The 18,163-nt window shown below is 31.2% G+C and overlaps 3 protein-coding genes and 1 pseudogene across 10 annotated transcripts; 1 reads left to right on the forward strand and 3 right to left on the reverse strand.

Annotated features, from left to right (window-relative positions):
- Positions 1 to 509: 509 nt before the first annotated feature.
- AT1G52696 lies at positions 510 to 2,424 on the reverse strand (annotated as a pseudogene). Its single transcript has 9 exons — positions 2,387 to 2,424; positions 2,139 to 2,256; positions 1,791 to 1,827; positions 1,611 to 1,680; positions 1,390 to 1,494; positions 1,184 to 1,316; positions 1,017 to 1,102; positions 835 to 925; positions 510 to 745 (listed from the first exon to the last, which is right to left on the reverse strand).
- Positions 2,425 to 6,795: 4,371 nt separating this feature from the next.
- On the reverse strand, positions 6,796 to 9,963 carry AT1G52700 (alpha/beta-Hydrolases superfamily protein). Of its 6 annotated transcripts, NM_001333558.1 has the most exons (10): positions 9,890 to 9,963; positions 9,248 to 9,335; positions 8,929 to 9,040; positions 8,299 to 8,335; positions 8,130 to 8,199; positions 7,929 to 8,033; positions 7,673 to 7,823; positions 7,478 to 7,560; positions 7,278 to 7,371; positions 6,827 to 7,182 (listed from the first exon to the last, which is right to left on the reverse strand). In NM_001333558.1, the coding sequence occupies exons 2-10, from the start codon at positions 9,276 to 9,278 to the stop codon at positions 7,098 to 7,100; spliced, it is 768 nt and encodes a 255-aa protein (NP_001321415.1). In that variant the 5' UTR covers positions 9,279 to 9,335; positions 9,890 to 9,963; the 3' UTR covers positions 6,827 to 7,097. The 6 variants fall into 6 exon arrangements, with proteins under 6 accessions (NP_175679.2, NP_001321415.1, NP_001321416.1 ...); NM_104148.5 differs by having other exon boundaries at positions 6,796 to 7,182; positions 9,248 to 9,951; NM_001333559.1 differs by lacking the exon at positions 9,248 to 9,335 and having other exon boundaries at positions 6,863 to 7,182.
- A 4,233-nt stretch (positions 9,964 to 14,196) lies between these two features.
- On the reverse strand, positions 14,197 to 16,424 carry AT1G52710 (Rubredoxin-like superfamily protein). Of its 2 annotated transcripts, none has more exons than NM_001198276.2 (5): positions 16,005 to 16,424; positions 15,878 to 15,928; positions 14,919 to 14,985; positions 14,716 to 14,795; positions 14,197 to 14,586 (listed from the first exon to the last, which is right to left on the reverse strand). In NM_001198276.2, the coding sequence occupies exons 1-4, from the start codon at positions 16,022 to 16,024 to the stop codon at positions 14,763 to 14,765; spliced, it is 171 nt and encodes a 56-aa protein (NP_001185205.1). In that variant the 5' UTR covers positions 16,025 to 16,424; the 3' UTR covers positions 14,197 to 14,586; positions 14,716 to 14,762. The 2 variants fall into 2 exon arrangements, with proteins under 2 accessions (NP_001185205.1, NP_175680.2); NM_104149.2 differs by having other exon boundaries at positions 14,243 to 14,586; positions 15,998 to 16,135.
- Positions 16,425 to 16,436: 12 nt separating this feature from the next.
- Positions 16,437 to 17,577, forward strand: AT1G52720 (uncharacterized protein). Its single transcript, NM_104150.2, has one exon — positions 16,811 to 17,577. The coding sequence runs from the start codon at positions 16,919 to 16,921 to the stop codon at positions 17,270 to 17,272; it is 354 nt and encodes a 117-aa protein (NP_564614.1). The 5' UTR covers positions 16,811 to 16,918; the 3' UTR covers positions 17,273 to 17,577.
- The last annotated feature ends 586 nt before the right edge of the window (positions 17,578 to 18,163 follow it).

Here is an 18,163-nt window from a genome sequence, read left to right on the forward strand (position 1 = left end):
TATTTATTTTTGGGGAAACATTAATTAAAACACATATAAATATAATAAGGCCACCAAGTCACTTGCTTGTTTTCAAGAAATATTAACCTAAATTGATTTAATATCAATAATTATAAGTTTGACACATGAGAAAACTTAAATACATTTTATGAAAAAGAACCTGTCATCAATTAATCCTTTAAACTAAATTGAGGTCTCTCTCATCAGCTTTTAATGTGTGTAACTCTCCCATTTGAATTTATTAATATATATATATATATATATATATATATATTTTAAAAGCGTTTAGAAATACATAAGCTATTTAAAAAAAAAACGGAAAAATATACATGTTGAAAACGTATACCAAAAAGAGAGAGAATTGTGAATTGTGATGTTAATTGTGTGCAATCTCAAATAATATGTTATCATCATAAAGGAAATGTAATTATTTGCAATCTCAAATAATATGTTATAATGATACATATATATATATATATATATATTCAGCAGTTCGACGCATCATCATGTTTATTTATTTAACCAAATGACCATATAAATATAATTTTTTTCGAACGAACATTACATTAAATATTGATTATGAATAGCATAGACATAAAAATGAAAAGCTAAAATAAAATATTTTATAATATATTGTACGATAATTTTGCTCCCCAATTTCTTGATTTCTTTATGCATGTTTTAACCATATCCTCAAAGCCCAAGGTTTCCGAGCCAAACACGGATCTCATTCATTACATGATCCCTGCACACATGGTATAACTCAGATTCAGAAATATGTGTTATGAAAATTGTAATCAAATCAAAACAAAGTAAAGTAATCGTTGTTTAGACCCTCCGCATTGTTTGAACAAGGTTGGAAATCCAGCCATTCGAAGGGAGTCAGCACATTTGTATCCAAATGCAGAGGGAATAACATCATCAGCTATAACAAAAAAAGATATGAAAGAATTAATTATTTTGTATGATATCGCAATTATTATCTAATACTATTATATTTAACTTGTTTCACATACAAGTCCCATGCATAAGTAAAATATTTGATGTTGCAGCACGATTTGCAGTCCCAAAATTAGTGTTACACATATTGTATTCTAATCTCCTGCAAGATTGAGTTTTGTTTTCCATTATTATTAGTTTTAAAAATTTGTGAAAAGTGATACTAAGAGCTCGAAAAGGCTACCTCCAGCCAGGAAGCCAACCATTGATCCTTATAACAATTTGTGGGCTAATGGGAACCCATCCAAACGCATAACAACTCGTATAATATAGAGCTTGTGCTGCACCCAAGCCGATTCCTCCTACTCCTTTCATAACTACCAAAACCAAAATTAACATATTAATCAAATAATTGTGTATTTATAAAAGAAGTGATTATTTAGAAATTACCATGGTCTGGTTCAGAAGAGAAAAGGCTCGTAATAAATGAGTTTGTATAATTTAAATTTTCAAAATCATCTAGCATGTTCTCAGAAGGTTTTGTCATGTCGCACCCTGATTAATCATAAAGGTTTTATAAATAACATGTTAGTAGTTTTCAGTTCTCGTATTCCTATTATTACATCAAATCATTTTTGGCAATTGAAATTTTAAGCAACAACTAATCTTACATGCAGTGGTTACCTCCCCGCCTATGGAGGTAACGGGACGCATAGGAGCAGTCGGGACAATCCATTTTATCTATGCCAAATCATAAATGTTGATTAGAAACTTCAATTAAAAAATTAAATTTTGGCTATAAGGAAATCAAGTTCATGCATGGCGAAACATGTATGTTAACAGATCCATACATTGGGATGTCTCAAACTTTCGAGAGCCGGAACTGAGCTGCATATATAATAGACATATATATATATATATAGGGAGAATAATTACATTTTGTTTAGTAATAATAATAATAATGTAAATATAAAACTTTAGTGAAATGAACTCAATATCATTTCTTGGCAGCGCTACAAAATTTATATACAAACAAAAGATCAAAACCATAGAGCGGTTAATTAAGTATTTGCGGAACTACAAGATTCAAATTATTAGTAAAAAAAAAAGAACCCAAGAAAAGAGTTAAAGTTGTAGTACGTCCAAATCATGTGTGTAATAAACAGATACAATATATACTATGTGCGCGAGAGTGTTACCAGTGGCCTGTGAATCCGACATCATGTAGCCAGACTATTGTGGCTTTATGAACTCCTGTGGGCGGAATAGAGTAATAAATAGTTTCTCCAACTTTTCTGCCACTTTGGTTCCTACTACCTGTTTAAAGAGTTATTTATACGCAAATTCACTAATGAGTTCCACACATAAACCATATTACAGAATTGTCAAACACTTAGATAACTATGGAAGAAACATAAACAATTACACCAAGGAAAATAAATCATACTAGAAGCCATGCTTTGGTGAGAAGAACTAGTTTTTAACTTGCACTAGAGATGAAAGATATAAGAGAAAGCAAGGGAAGGTATTGTGTATTTATAATAGAAATGAGTGTTTCCTTTCTTTCTTTTTTGTTAAAGCACCAAAGGAGCCTTATGACATAAAATATCTTAGTATTAAAAGTTGACAAAATCTCATCCTTAAAAAGTTGGGTGGATGGCAAAAATCATATACTAATTGGGTGAAATACAATTTAATTAATGGAGGCATAATCTATTTTTTAAAATTACTAATATTTTGTTGATTTAGTAATTGTCTAATTGGCTTACAAAATGAAAAGCGCAACCACAACAACAGAAAACAGATTTGGGTGTAACATAATCTAATAATCTATAGATCATACTCGAAGGGGGAACCCCCCCCCCCCCCCCCCCCCCCCTCTATAGGATAATTGACACTTCATCAAAATTGTTATTAAAGGTTTTATAACTTGTATCTTTGGATGATTAATTAGTTTTGTTTAAATGTAGTTGGTACAATATAATATTTCTTATCTAATTTTAAACTTTTCCCTAAATTAAATAGCACCTTAACTAATTCAGATAATGTTAACAAAAGATGATATAAAAATCTATTAAAACAAAATCAGAATTTGTCATTTTATAGTATTTGTTTTTGTTTGTCGAAAACCTTAATTAATACACGTATAAACATAATAAACCCACCAAGTCACTGGATTTTGTTTTTAATAAATACTAACCTAAATTTATTTAAAATTAATAACTATATGTTTGACACATGACAGAACTTAAATCACATTAAGGTCTCATCAGCTTTTTAATTTTATTTTGATTTTGTGATTTATGATTTGATTTTCTATGAAAACAATATATGTTATTTTATACTCCATTTATTACATTTAAGGTTTCTGTACACATACTTAAAAAAATATCACTAAAGTTACTTTTTTACATAAAAAATCATCAACTACAACTAACTAAACCAATAATTGTAAACTATAATTGGTAAAATCTTTTATTAAATACTCCTGCTATTTTATTTTATTTTGATGATTTAGGAGTAAGAAATGTTTTAAATTAGATAATGTATGGTTTCAACTTTCCATCTAAAATTAATTAGTTTTTTTTAATTACTTTTAGGCAATTTATATTCTTCAGATTTTGTGTTTTTTTTTTGGTATCTTTTTCCCTTGTGTAGTATTTGTTTTTAGTCATTTGTCGTGTTGGAATCCATCTTTGATTCTTTACTATCGTGTCTTAAATTATGTACATGTTTTAGATCCTTATGCGGGATTAGGATGTTTTCAAGCGTTATAAGCTTTGTTCAAGCCAAAAATGTTCGAAAGAAGGAGCTAGGAAGAGACCATTTGATCATTCGAGAGACCTATGGAAAATCACAAACCGTCGTCGATATTCAATTATAGGATTATTGTCGATATTTTTTATTATCTTAGCTTAGGAAGATTGCATTTTTATGAATAGACCAATTGGGAAACTTAGATCAATTTCTATTTTTTTGTGAGTGTAAAATGTATCTAAACTTCTCATGAGATTTACTTTCTTCAAGAATCTATTTCTTTTAAGAAAAGTATTTTCAGTTTGATTAAGCAAGTTATATACTGTTAATCTTTCAAAACATTAAATATCATGAAAATTTGTAATCTAATGGTTTGTGTTAATGTCATCGCTGTGCCATAATTCAAGTTCAAATGTATAATAAATATTAATAAAAAAAAACTTTTCACAAAAAAAAAATCTGTTAAGATCTAAGTAAATCTTTTATTTATTATAACATTAACCGAAGAAATATATACATTTTTCAGACTCCTAACAAAGAGACATCGCCTATATAATTGATTATGAACTAGAAAAAGAGATAATAAGACAAAAATATTTTAAAATATATATTATATGATAGTTTTGCTCCCCAATTCCTTTCTCTATGCAGTGTCGAGCATTGACTTTAGGGTTGGAGTTTTGATGTGATCCATAAGCGAACCTCATTGATTACTTGGGGAACGATTGGAAGATGATACCTGCACAAGGAATACCCCAAATATAGATTCAGAACAATAAAATCTATTGGTAATTAACGGAAAACAAAGTGAAGCTAATTCATGTTTAGACCCTTGGTTTGGTATGAACGTGACTTGAAATCCAGCCCTGCGAAGAATGTCCGAACTTTTGCGTCCGAATGGGAAGGGAACTATATCATCAGCTGTGACACACAAAATAAAAGACAAGAATCAGCATCATCTCGCAATTGATATCTAAATCGTAAAGTAGATAATGTATACACATACAAGTTCCATGTGTAAGTAAGATTGATACTGATGGAGCAAGACTTGGGACCCCATAATCATATGAGAGATTGTGAAGTAAGTTTCTGCAAGATTTAGTTAGGTTTCCATGTTTTAAAGGTTTGCAATTTAAGTTTCCTTAAGAAATACTGAAATAGTAATAGCTAATAAATGACATTAGGGTTTCAAGAGCCTACCTCCAAGCAGGAAGCCAGCCGTTGATCCCTACAATAAAACTTAGGTTTCTGATTTTTTTACCAGAGATATAAATAGTCGCACAGTAGAGAGCTACTGCTGCACCCAAGCCGATACCTCCTATTCCTATCATGACTATCAAGCCAATAGGATTAACAAATTTGATAGAGAAATTTGATGCATACTATAAACTATGGATGTGACGTATATATAATTAATCATTACGGGTTACCATTTTGTGGTTCGTCAAGCAAAAGGCTAAATACAAATGCAGTTATTGAGTTTATGGAAACCAAATCATCTTCCATGTTCTCAGAAATTCCTGTGACATCGCACCCTAATTCATCAAAATGATTTTAAATACAAATGTTAATAATTAATAATTTAAAAATATATATATAATTAATAATTTTAGAAGACAATATTAATAGTCTGTTCTTTAACAAAAAAAAGTGTTTAAAGCCAACTATATCTTACAAGCAGTGGTTGCAATTCCACCCCAGGAAGTAACGGGACGTGTTGGTGCGACCGGACAAATCCATTTTACCTATACGTAGAAATCAAAATTTCGTATTAGAAACTTCAATAAAGTTTCCATTTGGCTAAAACGAAAATCATCAGATTCATGGCAAAATTAACATGTTCATGGATCTTTACATTTGGAAGATTCAATTTACGTACAAACTGAGTTGAGCTGCAGAAAGAATAGACATATATATAGTGAGAGATATAAAGACTCGTTATTAGGGCAACCAAGGCAAATCGAGAATTTGTGTAATTAATATTTGTAGAACATGCCAAATTCAACTTTCAAAAACTTTTCAGTTTCTTTTTACTTCCATTTGTTTTTTTTAAGAAAGACTTTAAGTTTGAAGATTTTCCAAAACATATGTATAACTTACTAGAATATGTTATTTTGATACCTGCAAAAAATGAATCATGCAAAATTTACAAAATAAAGCAATGTGATGGTGTTACTCGATGCCTTTCTGCCCTATGTCATGAAGCCAGACTATAGTGGCCTTGTGAATTCCTGTAGGGTAAACTATTTGAGTGTTTCAACATGCAATTCCACTACCTGTATATATTGTAAAAATGTATTATAACCAGAGATATAACATAACTACAAAAAAAGCATGAACAATCAACAAGGAAACACATACTAGAAGCCATGTTTTGAATATTAATTTCTTTCAAAAACTTATAGATTGCACTAGAGATGGAATATGTAAGGGGAAGGTATTGTGGATTTATAATGAAAGAAGTGTTAAGAAGAAAAAGTTTTATTATTAAAATTAAAGTTGGGTGCATTAAAAAAAAACTTGCTATTGAAAATTGGATGCATGAAAAAATCTTATTAATAAAAGTTAGATCATCTCATTGTAATGGCAGATCTTAATAACTTTTTTGGAGACAGAATTTAATATAAAACAGAATAACTTTAGTAGTAATTAATTAGATATATTTTTAATTATTTATTGAAATACAAAACTACCAAAACAATTACTTTGGTAGTAAAGTATCCATAAATTAGTAAACTATCAATATTTTTCTCAATGCATGGATGTCTAAATAAGTAGTAAAATTATAATAAATTTCTTGTCCTAATTTGGACCAATTAAAAAAAAAAACTTTTTGAAAAGTTAATAAGATAATATATGTATATTTTAAAACCTATGCACGTATCTAGTTTTCTTAATATCATAACTAAGGTTTGAAATTTACCCAAATAATACGAAATGCGGTGAATTTTCTCATTCTACGGCGTGCAAATAAAATATCTTTCTATGTGATGATGTGAGAAAAATTTTACAAACTTAGCCAACTTTCATATATATGATATTTTTGAAAATTTAATTACAAAAATAAAAATTATATTCAGCTAGGTAGTCTTCTACCTTCTGAAAATGCATTTTCAGTTTATTACAACAATTAGGAAGTATTGGAATTCCAAAAAGAAATAAGATAAATATAAAACCCTTTTATTCAAGACCAAGAATCCAACATGGACAAAAGAACATACAACAAAATAACGAACCTTGACATATATATACCCCCAAGAAACCCAACCATTATACATTCTACTATCTCAAGTCTACACTAGTTTTCTGTTCTCCACCAATTCCTCTTCATTCCCGGTTATTATTTGTTCTTGTGTCGTACATATCGCATATATAGCTACATGCATCGCAGTCTGTAAAGTTTAGCGCGAGCCCTCAAGTCCGAGCATCGTTGTGAGCCAGTGAACGACCTCATCCATTTCTCTGGGAACGGTATAATGACCAAGTCTGCACGTTGGCATAAACCCAAAACTCTTTATAAGTATGTTCCAACAAATGATAATTAAATCAAATTATTTTCGCGTTCATTGAAGTTTTATTACCCTTCGTATGGTTTAAACATGGCTAGTCGAAATCCAGCCATGCCAAGAGACTGCGCAGATTTCTCTCCAAACCTATAAGGAACCACATCATCGGCTGTGACACACAAAAAAAAATTCAGATAAGATCAGCTTAGTGCAGTCATTACTAAAGGAAAAAAAAATAGAAAATATATTTTACAAAATAGCTTGTGTACACATACAAGTTCCATGTGTAAGTATAATTGGTAACGATGCAGCACGCCTTGCAGCCTCAAATGAACATTCTATTTTGCTCCTTAAGCTCCTACAAAGTTATATTAGCCTTCTATCAGTTAAAATAAAAAAGAAAGAAAGACCAGGTAACATTAAGTAAAAGAAACAAAGTTTGTATAACAGGAGGTTTTGAAGAGTAATACTTCCAACCAGGAAGCCAGCCGCTGAGTCCTACAACAGCTTGTAGGTTTATAGGATACGCATGGCCAGTTCCATAACGTCCAAGAGCATAACAAGTCGCGGAGTAGAGAGATATTGCTGCTCCCATGCTAAAACCTCCTATGCCTACTTTAACTATCAAAATCAGAAGAGCAAGTCAATGATTGAGCTAAAGATATGATGGATGTGATAATACATATTACATTTTCGAAAATTCAAGTTAAGATGATTTTGGCTTACCATCTGCTGGTTCAGAGGACAAAAGGTTAGCAATATGTGAAGCTGAGGCATCTAAACCTTCCAAATCATCATGACCATCTTCAGAAATTTCCCCAACGTCAAACCCTGATTACGTAACTACCGTTAATTCAGTTTCTAGTATTACTTTAGAGACAACAAAGAATGATTCTTGAAGTTTTCAAATGAGAGAACTGATCTTACAAGCAGTGCATGTAAATCCACCAAGACTTGTAACAGGACGCGAAGGAGCGGTTGGACAAATCCATTTTATCTGTGCATAGCATACATATGTTTTTATTAAAGACTTCAATAGAGATGCACTTTCATTTAATGGTGGACTTATAACAAAACATGTATGATAGATTCTTACATTTGGAAGATGCAAGCTGTCCATGAGCTGAGATGAACTGTGGCAAAACAGAGACAAATGTGAGAAACGCATGTATGTTTCAAATTTTTATTTTGATTAATACACAAAACATGGAATATTCTTTTTTATATGACACGAGATAATTGTCTTGTTAATTGTCTACCAGCAACAGAACTAGTTAAGTGAGGCTAGTTTAGTGGTCCCTCAAAAGTATATACAATTTTTTTTTTTAGTTACAAACTTTAATGAACTAAACTTAATATTCACATAAGAGAAGACATTTGACAGGAAAAGTTCAGTATGTTAATATCAATTAATTATTTGCGGCGCTACAACATTTATCTACAAATGATGCTTCAAAAATTTCAATAGAGAAAAAAGAAGCAACACATACATTTTGTTCTCTAAAGTTGGTATTAGAGAACATGCCAAAATTCAACTTTTGAAAACTCTTTTTTTTCTTCCATATAAACACACGCAAAAGTTGAAGTGTTTTTCTAGAACATATTTATACTTAAGACAAGGAAAGCAAGCACCACGGAGGAGTTTATGCTTCAAGATGTTAGTTTGATTCTTTTAAGACACAAAAAAAAAGCATAATAATCGAAAGAGCCATGTGAAGAGTGTAACCTAGAGCCATTGTCACCAAGACCATGAAGCCAGACTAGAGTGGCTTGATGCTTTCCTTTAGGCCTCACAACATAAGTCCTTCCAAATTCATATCCCCTTGCATTTCTACTACCTTCAAAGATTTTACCAAATACAGTGTCATAAACAAGTTTCAAGCAAAAAGAATTTCTTTATTTTTTCAAATAACAAAAGAAACTTCAGGCCAAAACCCAAATTAATCCGTGGAATCTATCTAAATTATCATACGGTAAAAAAATTTGATCATAACAAGTACAAATAACATTAACATGAACAATCAAGAAGGGGAAAAGAAACAAACCAGAACCCATGCTTTGATGAGAGTAACTCATTTTTTGTTGAAAGTGTATTGAATCCTCTCAAGGTTTTGTAATTCGTCTTCTTAAGAGCTTTCAAAGTTTCAAAATACAAACAAGTGATGATCGTAAAAATATGAGAAGGCAATGTGTATTTATACACCAAAATTAAAGGGTTGATGTGAAAATGTGGAATAAAATAAAAGAAGTGAATCTGAATCATTCACTATAGGATGCTTCAATGTGTACAACAGCTAACCAAAACTACTAGAAAGGGAATGAAGGAGGAAACTATAGACGTAGCATCCATGGAAAAGGATTACTTAAATAAGATTAAAGAAAAGAAAATTCAGTATTTTTCTTTAAACAACAAAAGAAAGAAATCTTTTGGGAAACACAAGGAATATAGGAAAAAATAAAATAAAAAACCACAGCAGAGAGCTAGCGGTAACAAGAAACAGAGAGAGAATCAATGCCTTGTGGGCAGAGTGGTGGAGGGGAAAAATAAAGAAACACCAAATAACTTTTTCTCATACTATACATATTTTTACCTGAAACATTAAGGCATAATCCAAAATTGTAAAAGAAGACAAACTTCATTATTCAATCATAGATAAAATAAAAAAGATTAGATGATTGATTGATACCCATTGATCAGAAAGCTCCGAAATCTACTTTGTGAGAAAATCCTACAAAAACTAAGTATGGATTTGTAATTAATGGTTTTGTTTTATCTAAGGGTACTTGGATATATAATAAAGATTTGGATCTACCGAAATGATGGCAAGTGTGGAAAAAAACACAAGAGACCAACCTGGATTTTTCAGGTGGGGTGAAGAAGATATTGAAGAAAAAGACACAAATCTTTTTCATCAATTTCAACGCTTTGTTCATTGCTGTGTTCTTTTTGCCATTGATAATGCTTATTGCTCAGTGCCCACCAATAGATTCAAATCTTTTGGGTTTTCCAGTACCGGTGAGTCAGGGACTGAGGAGCCCATTTCACCCAACGTTTTGTTAAAATAATAAATCCACAACTATAGTTTCTTTCATCTACAATATACAACCAAATTTTACCATTAAGCGGCCACATGCTAGATTAAAACTTTTGGAATATGTTCATCACGAGTTTATAGTAATACAAAATATAAATTTATTAAAACTATTAAAACGTTTTGACACTTAGAAAGTTTTTAAAGAGTTTTTTAGAAGCTTTTATAAACTTTCATTAGTTTAAACTGTGGAAATTAAGTCAATGTTACTAATAATATAAAATAAATTCTTACAAATTTGAAAATTTTCTTTAGTTTTCTGAATCTTTCACAAGTTTTTTTAATTCATAAATTTTTAACAATCAATGTGTGTACCTTAAAGAAACTTTATTCATCTTCCTCATTTGAAGATTCACTTTTTTTAATATCTAAACTCTAGAATTGTGAACTATAAACTTTAACGTATCCTAGGCAAAAAATCTTTCTAAAAAAATGTATGCTTCTAAAATTTTAATACAAAAATTAAACGCTAATGCTAAGATCTTATACTGTAACTGCAGTTTAAACCTTGTAAAAAGAATAGATGTTAAAAAGAAAATTGAAAAGAAGTGCAAAAGTAAAACGTAATATAAAAATTAGCTTTTTATAACTCAACGAAAACCTTTTAAACACATTAAAATACTAGTAAAATTTAGCTCTTAGATTTTTCTAAGAATTAATTTATCACACATCTAATTTTTCTTTCCTCAGAATTGATAAATCAAAAATATAAAAGGAGGTGACCTGATAAAGGAATAATGGGAAAGGTGAGTGGGTCTGAGCACATGCACCACAATGCATGTGTCACATATAGTATCCACTCTTCATGCCCCAATCACCCATCATTTCCATTTTCTCTATTTTATAGATTGATATAAACTTTGAAGTTGGTGGTTCAGTACCAGAATTTATTTTTATCAAAATCAGAAATAGTAATGAAAGTGATTGTTTACTCTACTAATGACTTTTTCTAAATAGCTATAAGAGAGCCAAAATATATATATTAAGGAAATTTTCTAAAATTGAAGGAGAGCCAAAATAAAAAAAGAAGGTAAAACCGTAAATGAATTGTGTGCTTTTTTTTTATATAATTAAACAAACTTGAAAGTAAATACCGTGACATTTTTACTGCAAATTACTCATATATGAAATTGTGTATAAAAATTATCGAAATATCAAACAGAAAGTTAGATAAATAAACGTAATGATTGCATATTTTAATCCTCTTTTACATTTATTTTTTTGACGTATAAATGTCTGAAAATGATTACTCCAAAATGCTACTATCATATTTAGAATCATTGAATGATAGTAGCATTTTGGAGTAATTGTTACCTGAAAATAATTATGGAAATGGTTGACTTAATTTATAGGGAACAAAAACTAGTGGAAAATAACATTAACCTTTTGCTTAAACAATGGCGGTATCTGATTAATTAGTTTATTTTCTAGCGAATGTCAAACAATTTGCAATTTAATTATATGTATACAGTGAATATTTTTCTTTAGTCAACTCTATACCCCCACCATTATCTTAAGAAAAAAATATAACTTAAGTTGGAGTAAAGGATAAGCCGAGATAAGAAAAGTCCATGAGTTTAACTTTTATAATATTATATTGTAACATGATTTATTATATTTTGTTGAAATTGCATTGAAGTTGAGAAAATAGAGAAGAGATGCTTTCGGCACTACAATGCTAACTCGTTAATGGTATTTAAAGGTGTATAGTGTTTGCTTGTTCGTATGGTTAAAAGGCTAATTAAGGCCATTGTAAGTTTATGCGTTATTTAGCCTAAACTTTATGCTTAAAAAAAGTTTATCCATTTTATTTAAAATAATTTGAAAATATATATATATATATATATATATATATATTTATTTATTTATTTTTTTCAAAACTTAGTGGATATAATAATGTATACGTGTGATGGATTGAGAAAAATTAATATCCATATGAGCAAATGAAAAATACAAAAAATAATGAAAATACCAAGTAAAATTTACAAGAAAACCATCTTGCTTTGGTCAAGTGGTAAATGGAGCTAATTCCCATCACCTGGTTTGAGTAGTATTGCTTATCGGGGTTCGAGTAATTTAACATGGTTTCTCCGCGTCCCAAATTAGTCTTTCGGTTTAAGAAGCCTTTAGAATCATCTGAGTTATCGAAAAAATAAATTTTACAAGACATACTGATAAATTTTACAAACGTTGCTTGTGTATAAAATTTTGAAATGTGTGTTGCGTGTCTAATTAAGACACATGATAGATTAATTAAGAATTTTAAGTGTGTGATTTACATTAATTAAGAGTATTAATGTGTTATGCGAAGTATATGTCTCATTGCTCAATTGTCTTTATTGAGTAGACGTTTGTGAACCAAAGTAAGGTAGCTAGCTAGAGTTCCTACCATAGTTATGCTTAATTAGTTTTTAGACCAATTTAAAAAAAAAACTAATCTTAGCTAAAGAATATTATTATTTAAGCACGTACAAAAAAATCAATATATAATCTATAAGTTTTATATTAATCCTATATTAATCTAGAGTAGTCTAGTGATCTAACTCTTCTGTATCATCCCATTTCATTAGCTTAATTAGATTAAGATTTGAATTCTTCTAACATACTAAAGCACTCTTTAAGTAAAACAAACACAGTGCACTGTGCACAGAAACCAAATGTGTGTCTGTAGCAATGCTATTAGACCAATACATCTTACCGAGTTAAAGTAAAAACTTTCAAAAGATTCATATGAACAAAATAAATGAAAGTATGTATGAAAAGGAGATTTAGTAATGAGAGCAAGCTGTGTGGATCTTTAAAAGAAGTATGGTGATTTGTCTAAAATAGAAAGGGAATAGAAACTCCAACAATCGTTTTCTTGAGATTGTTTTTGATATTAGACTTTTCGAATTTTTGGCAGAATTGATTCTTCAAGCATTTTTTATATTTTCTTGGTTTTGTTTTGGGTTCATACGGTACGGTGTCATAAAACGATATTGTAAATGAAAAAAGAATTACCAAATATTTTTTCACTTTTTAGTATATAATTTTATCTCATAATATATCTAATATTTCTACATAATCAAATCAGATGAACGCTATCCATATTACAAAAAATGTTAGTGTATGGTGGCACTAGTATTCGGTCTAGGGCCAAAGACTTTACGATTATGAGTTTGATTGGGTCATTTGGTTACGTTGATTTATGTCTAAACGTTATACATATGGTGGGTTTACGGAAATATATTTATCAAAATATATACGATCCCAAAACTAGTCGCATGCTTCGACTAAATCTAACCATTACAAACATTGGTTATGTTCAATTGTTTTTAGCCGTAGAAAAGGAAAAATATTTGTTAAAAAAATATAGGGGAGAAGCTTTAGGAATACATCTTTGTATTGGAGAATATAAAAACGGCTTTTGATGTTAAACGTCGTATGTTCTTGTTCTTCATATTCCTTTTTTGGTATTACTATAAATCTATAATAAAATTTTTAAAAAGAAAATGGATGCTGATTTAGTTAGTACTCACCAATTTTGGAAATCCAGTTTCTTCTTTTTTTGTTTGGTTCGGGGCATCTTTGCTCGCTTCGTTGCGATGTTAGAGGTGTTGTTGTTGTTGGAAATTCTGAACGATGCCTATTAAATCACCAAGCACAATATTTTATTGTTTTCAAATTATATATGATTTCTTTTTATTCCATTATATTATACACACATATATCCCTTATTTCCTACTCCCTTATTTTGAAAATTTTGTTATCCGAAATCAAATGTTTTCTAAAAGTCATCAACTTATCGATCAAGACTTGGGTATTAAAGGTTCCTGATTAAAAGTGTGATTTCATTTATTTATATGGTAAGAGGCCACACGTACTAATGACGGCTGTGTTGTGTTAGCTGGTTATTGCTTTTATGAAAAAAATCGGTACGTCGACATCGACGACAAGCCAATTTGGATTAAAGGGGGGAAGAACATTCTCTAGGCTTTTACTTTTTACCACAAAACATACACACCGTGAACACCAAAAACTATATATTATATAATTCAAAAAAAGAAGAATGATTCTGACTCGAGAATCATTCATAAAAACAAAAGTCTCAAGAAAGCAAAAAGGGTTAGAGCCTGAGGCAAATAAAGTGGTGGTGTCTTCTCGAGGATCAAAAAAAACATATTTAAGTGTTTTCACCAACGAGAAATATTTATTCCACTCACTACAATAGAAGAAAACATTTCGCCGTTAAGAAAAGACCGGAATCAATGGTGGTGGTCTTCATCGTCACCATGACCGTCTGGTGGTCCGTGCTGTATAATCAATGTCGAACCAAGTTAATAAAATCTGAAATCTCCACCATTTTCGTGCTCTCATAGTCTCATGAAATTTAGTTAGATTCTAATAAGTATTAAGAGTATTGAAAGCCAAGTTTAACTTACCTCAAAGTATTGGGAGCACACTGGACATTCAAATGACTTTCCTTTATCTAGCCAGAACCAAACGACGTCGTGTCCATCCTCTGCAGTTTCAGGAGATATAAGAACACAACAAATGATTGGTAAATGGATACAACGACCAGCAGCTATCAAATCAATTACTAAGAAAATCTATTAAAGAATATGACCTCAAAATGATAACTTACCGCCTTCACCACCACGGCATCCGATATTTCTCTTGTCAAAGTAGGACTGTACGACAGCAGGAGATTCCTGGAGATGATAGAATTTGGAAATCAAGAGGTTACGAAAATAAGTTCATAATAGTAAACTCAAAGAGCTCCAAAACAATTCGCAAAGAGCCCACAAAGAAAGAGTAATACAAGAAAACGAAGAACATCCAATATATCAAGATTATGTTATACCTTATAATACAGTATGCAATCCTAAAAAATTGCATTAATCTTAGCATATAGAGACTGAATTAGACACATAATAAGTCAATTGAGTTGTGGAAATTTTCGTCAACATCAATAAACATAAGGAGTCGTGACCAGTGAAATCAATGGTTAGGTAACAGAATCACACCATTCAAACAACATTACTACAAATGAATGTATCATAGAGTCAGCAGTCAAGTATCATAGTAAAAATGGCTTACATGACCTACCACAACAAATGGTTCAAAATCAAGTTACTGATTCATCCAGGGCAGTTCTTCCATATTATTAATTGTAAGAGAAATGCTCAACCCCGCAGGAACTAATGCTAATTGGAGCTCAGTTGAGAAAGTTAGACAAAAGGACTAAAAAAAACTACCTAAAGATCAGAGGATACAAGTTGATCCAAATAGGTCCAAAAACCAGCAAGAACCCAGAACCAATTCAAAGAGAATGACCAGACAATAAGCATCAGAAGATCTGATCATGTTGTTCCGAGATCATGTTGAACATCTAGATTAGGCCAATTCTCCTAATTCAAATTATTCAATTTAACTGGACTCTGTGTGGCTAGGCTTGATTTAGGTACACTGTCAATTTATGGAACAAATGTAAACTTGACATTATGCTTAGAATACGGATAAAGTTTAAACTTCACAGTGAAATTCAGTTGAGATAATAAAGTCAACCCGTTATATTTACTCATGTTCTTCAAATCGACTAACCTTTGTACCAAAAGGACTTTCAGGGTGGTCGATGTCAAGCAGCCTCCTTCCCTATACAAGGAGAACACAAAAAAAAAGTCAAAACTAAGTTTCTGATCTCCGAAAGCAACATCGAAGTACACTATACTCTTTGTCAAGACGAATCATCTACAGTAGATATCAAACAATATCAATATCAATTTCTCTTCTCATCTCATACTCTCCGTCGACGATCGGCGCATTACTTTATTTACTCTGTTTTTCTTATGTTTTTACGTTGTTTAGTTTAAGAGATAAGTCCCGAGCTTATCACTCACCTTTGTGGGAGAATTGTTCAATTTCGATTTGACTTGGCACGTGTGAGACACTCGCACATGCGAATCTAAGGTTCAGTAACTGGATGAAATTTACTGAACTCTAGGAATTTTTTAAAATCATAACTATAGGAAGAAACAAAAAATGTGGTCTTAACTACAAGAATTATCACATTTTTAACGATAAATTATACAAGCAAAGAAAAATCTATCTTGATATTTTTTTAGAAATAAGTATATAAAGAACCAATAAAATCCAACTGCTATTTTGTTTAAGTTTCTAATTAATATTCACAAGCTTTGTTGGGCAATATTGAAGATTAAACCAAAAAAATAAAACGATTTTGTCCATAATCATTCTCGACCGACCACTGTCACCATTCTAAAATATCATTGTTTTGTATGCAAATTGCATAAATCAAATGGCTCTTTCACGTTTAAAATAATTGTATTTCGGAGAAAGTGCATATCAAGACATTGCAATCTGACAAAGAAAAAAAAGCGTGTAGACTTATCTATCTCCCTAGGTTAACAATCCAATGCATGCGTGTCCACCTTTAAATCTCCCTACACAAGCAAAATTCAGTAAAAAGCTTGTACGTTGATTACATATCCAACGAACCATATCCACTTTCAATTTGTTAATCATATAAATTTGACCCTAAAATCTATCTCATTCTCTCATCAATCTTCTTCCTTTAAATCCCTAAATCTTCACGTTACTTTTCTATCTACATTTTCACTTTCAATGGCTTTGATTATCACCTGCTCCGCTCTACCCACGATCCGAGCATCTTCCGGATCCGGATCCCTTAACCCGGATCAAAACCGTAAGAAATCTGCTGCTTGGTGGGCTCCTCTCTTCGGTTTACCCTCCGATCCAGATTACCTCAACATCGAAAGCTCATGCTCCACCGTGAATCCGGATAAAACCGATATTTCCGGGTCGGGTCAAAAGTTTCGTCGCGGTTGTTTTACGGAGGAGAAAGCTAAGCAGTTGAGGAGGAAAACCGCAGAAGCTTCCACGTTCCATGACGTAATGTATCACTCCGCCATTGCTTCTCGACTTGCGTCTGATATCACCGGCCGAGTCGAGGATTGAAACGGATTCGGGTCAGATCTGGAGACGAATCAATTAATGAATAATTAATCTTTTTTTTCTTAATTCAGTGTTCTTGTAGGATGCAGACCATCTTCTATCGGTGCTCCTTTTTCATTTGAACCGTTGGCTTGTGTTTGGTCTTTGTGTGTTGTAAACTCTAGTTCCCTTTCTGTTTCTTCTGTAATCAACCGTTGGATTTCCACTTGTTATTTTTAGACATGTGTTCCCTAGTTAGCTCTTTTATCTTATCTCAAATTTAAGACATTGTGTTCTCTAAATCTACATCAGAACTTGACTTTGGTCTGAAAATGTCTAAATATAACATTTTCTCAACGGTTATCTACTTCAGAACTTGAATTCGGACAGCTTTTCTACTTCACAACTTGAATTCGGTCTTGTTTTACAAATTCCACATAGACGAACTATAATATTTTGTGACATTTCTCACTGAAAAGCCAACACTAATTAAAACCACTCCAGATCTTATTCTTAACGATGATCGTGAATTTGGTTGTGTCGAATCTTTTAATATAGTCGTCTCGTTGTTTCAATGTAGTGGTGATACATCTTTCCTCTCTATTAAGATCTTTTTATAATGTTCAATGAAGAACCACAAAATGTAAAGTGTCTGTGATCTATTATTCATTCTTGTAAGTTTTTCTCTCCACAATTCACATTTTCTAGAATCAAACCTCAAATTAGATGTTAAAACATTAAACCTCCAAACTGGTTCTCTGCCTCCGGTAGTCACCAGTATCAGATGCGCTCCTCCGGTGACGGCAATGCCTTTCCGATTTTCCTTTAGTAAAAGCCCTGGGCCAATTTGGGATTTGGCCAATTATTGAATATAACATTATAAACTTTAAAAAACAAAACATTAAACCACCAAAC

Source organism: Arabidopsis thaliana, assembly GCF_000001735.4.
Source record: "Arabidopsis thaliana chromosome 1 sequence".
In the NCBI taxonomy this organism is placed as follows: Eukaryota; Viridiplantae; Streptophyta; class Magnoliopsida; order Brassicales; family Brassicaceae; genus Arabidopsis; species Arabidopsis thaliana.

Bases quoted from the DNA above. Each gene is read 5' to 3' on its own strand.
- AT1G52700 (NM_104148.5), bottom strand. From the start codon at position 9,278: ATGAGTTACTCTCATCAAAGCATGGGTTCTG. The intron at 7,824-7,928 runs GTAAGCCAAAAT...TGATTTTGATAG, and splicing joins GTCCTCTGAACCAGCAGATG to TTAAAGTAGGCATAGGAGGT. The intron at 7,183-7,277 runs GTAATAAAACTT...GCCAACGTGCAG, and splicing joins ATGTTTAAACCATACGAAGG to ACTTGGTCATTATACCGTTC.
- AT1G52710 (NM_104149.2), bottom strand. From the start codon at position 16,024: ATGATTCGTCTTGACAAAGAGTATAGT. The intron at 14,796-14,918 runs GTAAGTTATCAT...CTGAAACTGCAG, and splicing joins ATGCCGTGGTGGTGAAGGCG to AGGATGGACACGACGTCGTT. The intron at 14,587-14,715 runs GTAAGTTAAACT...TTGATTATACAG, and splicing joins TGTGCTCCCAATACTTTGAG to CACGGACCACCAGACGGTCA.
- AT1G52720 (NM_104150.2), top strand. From the start codon at position 16,919: ATGGCTTTGATTATCACCTGCTCCGCTCTACCCACGATCCGAGCATCT.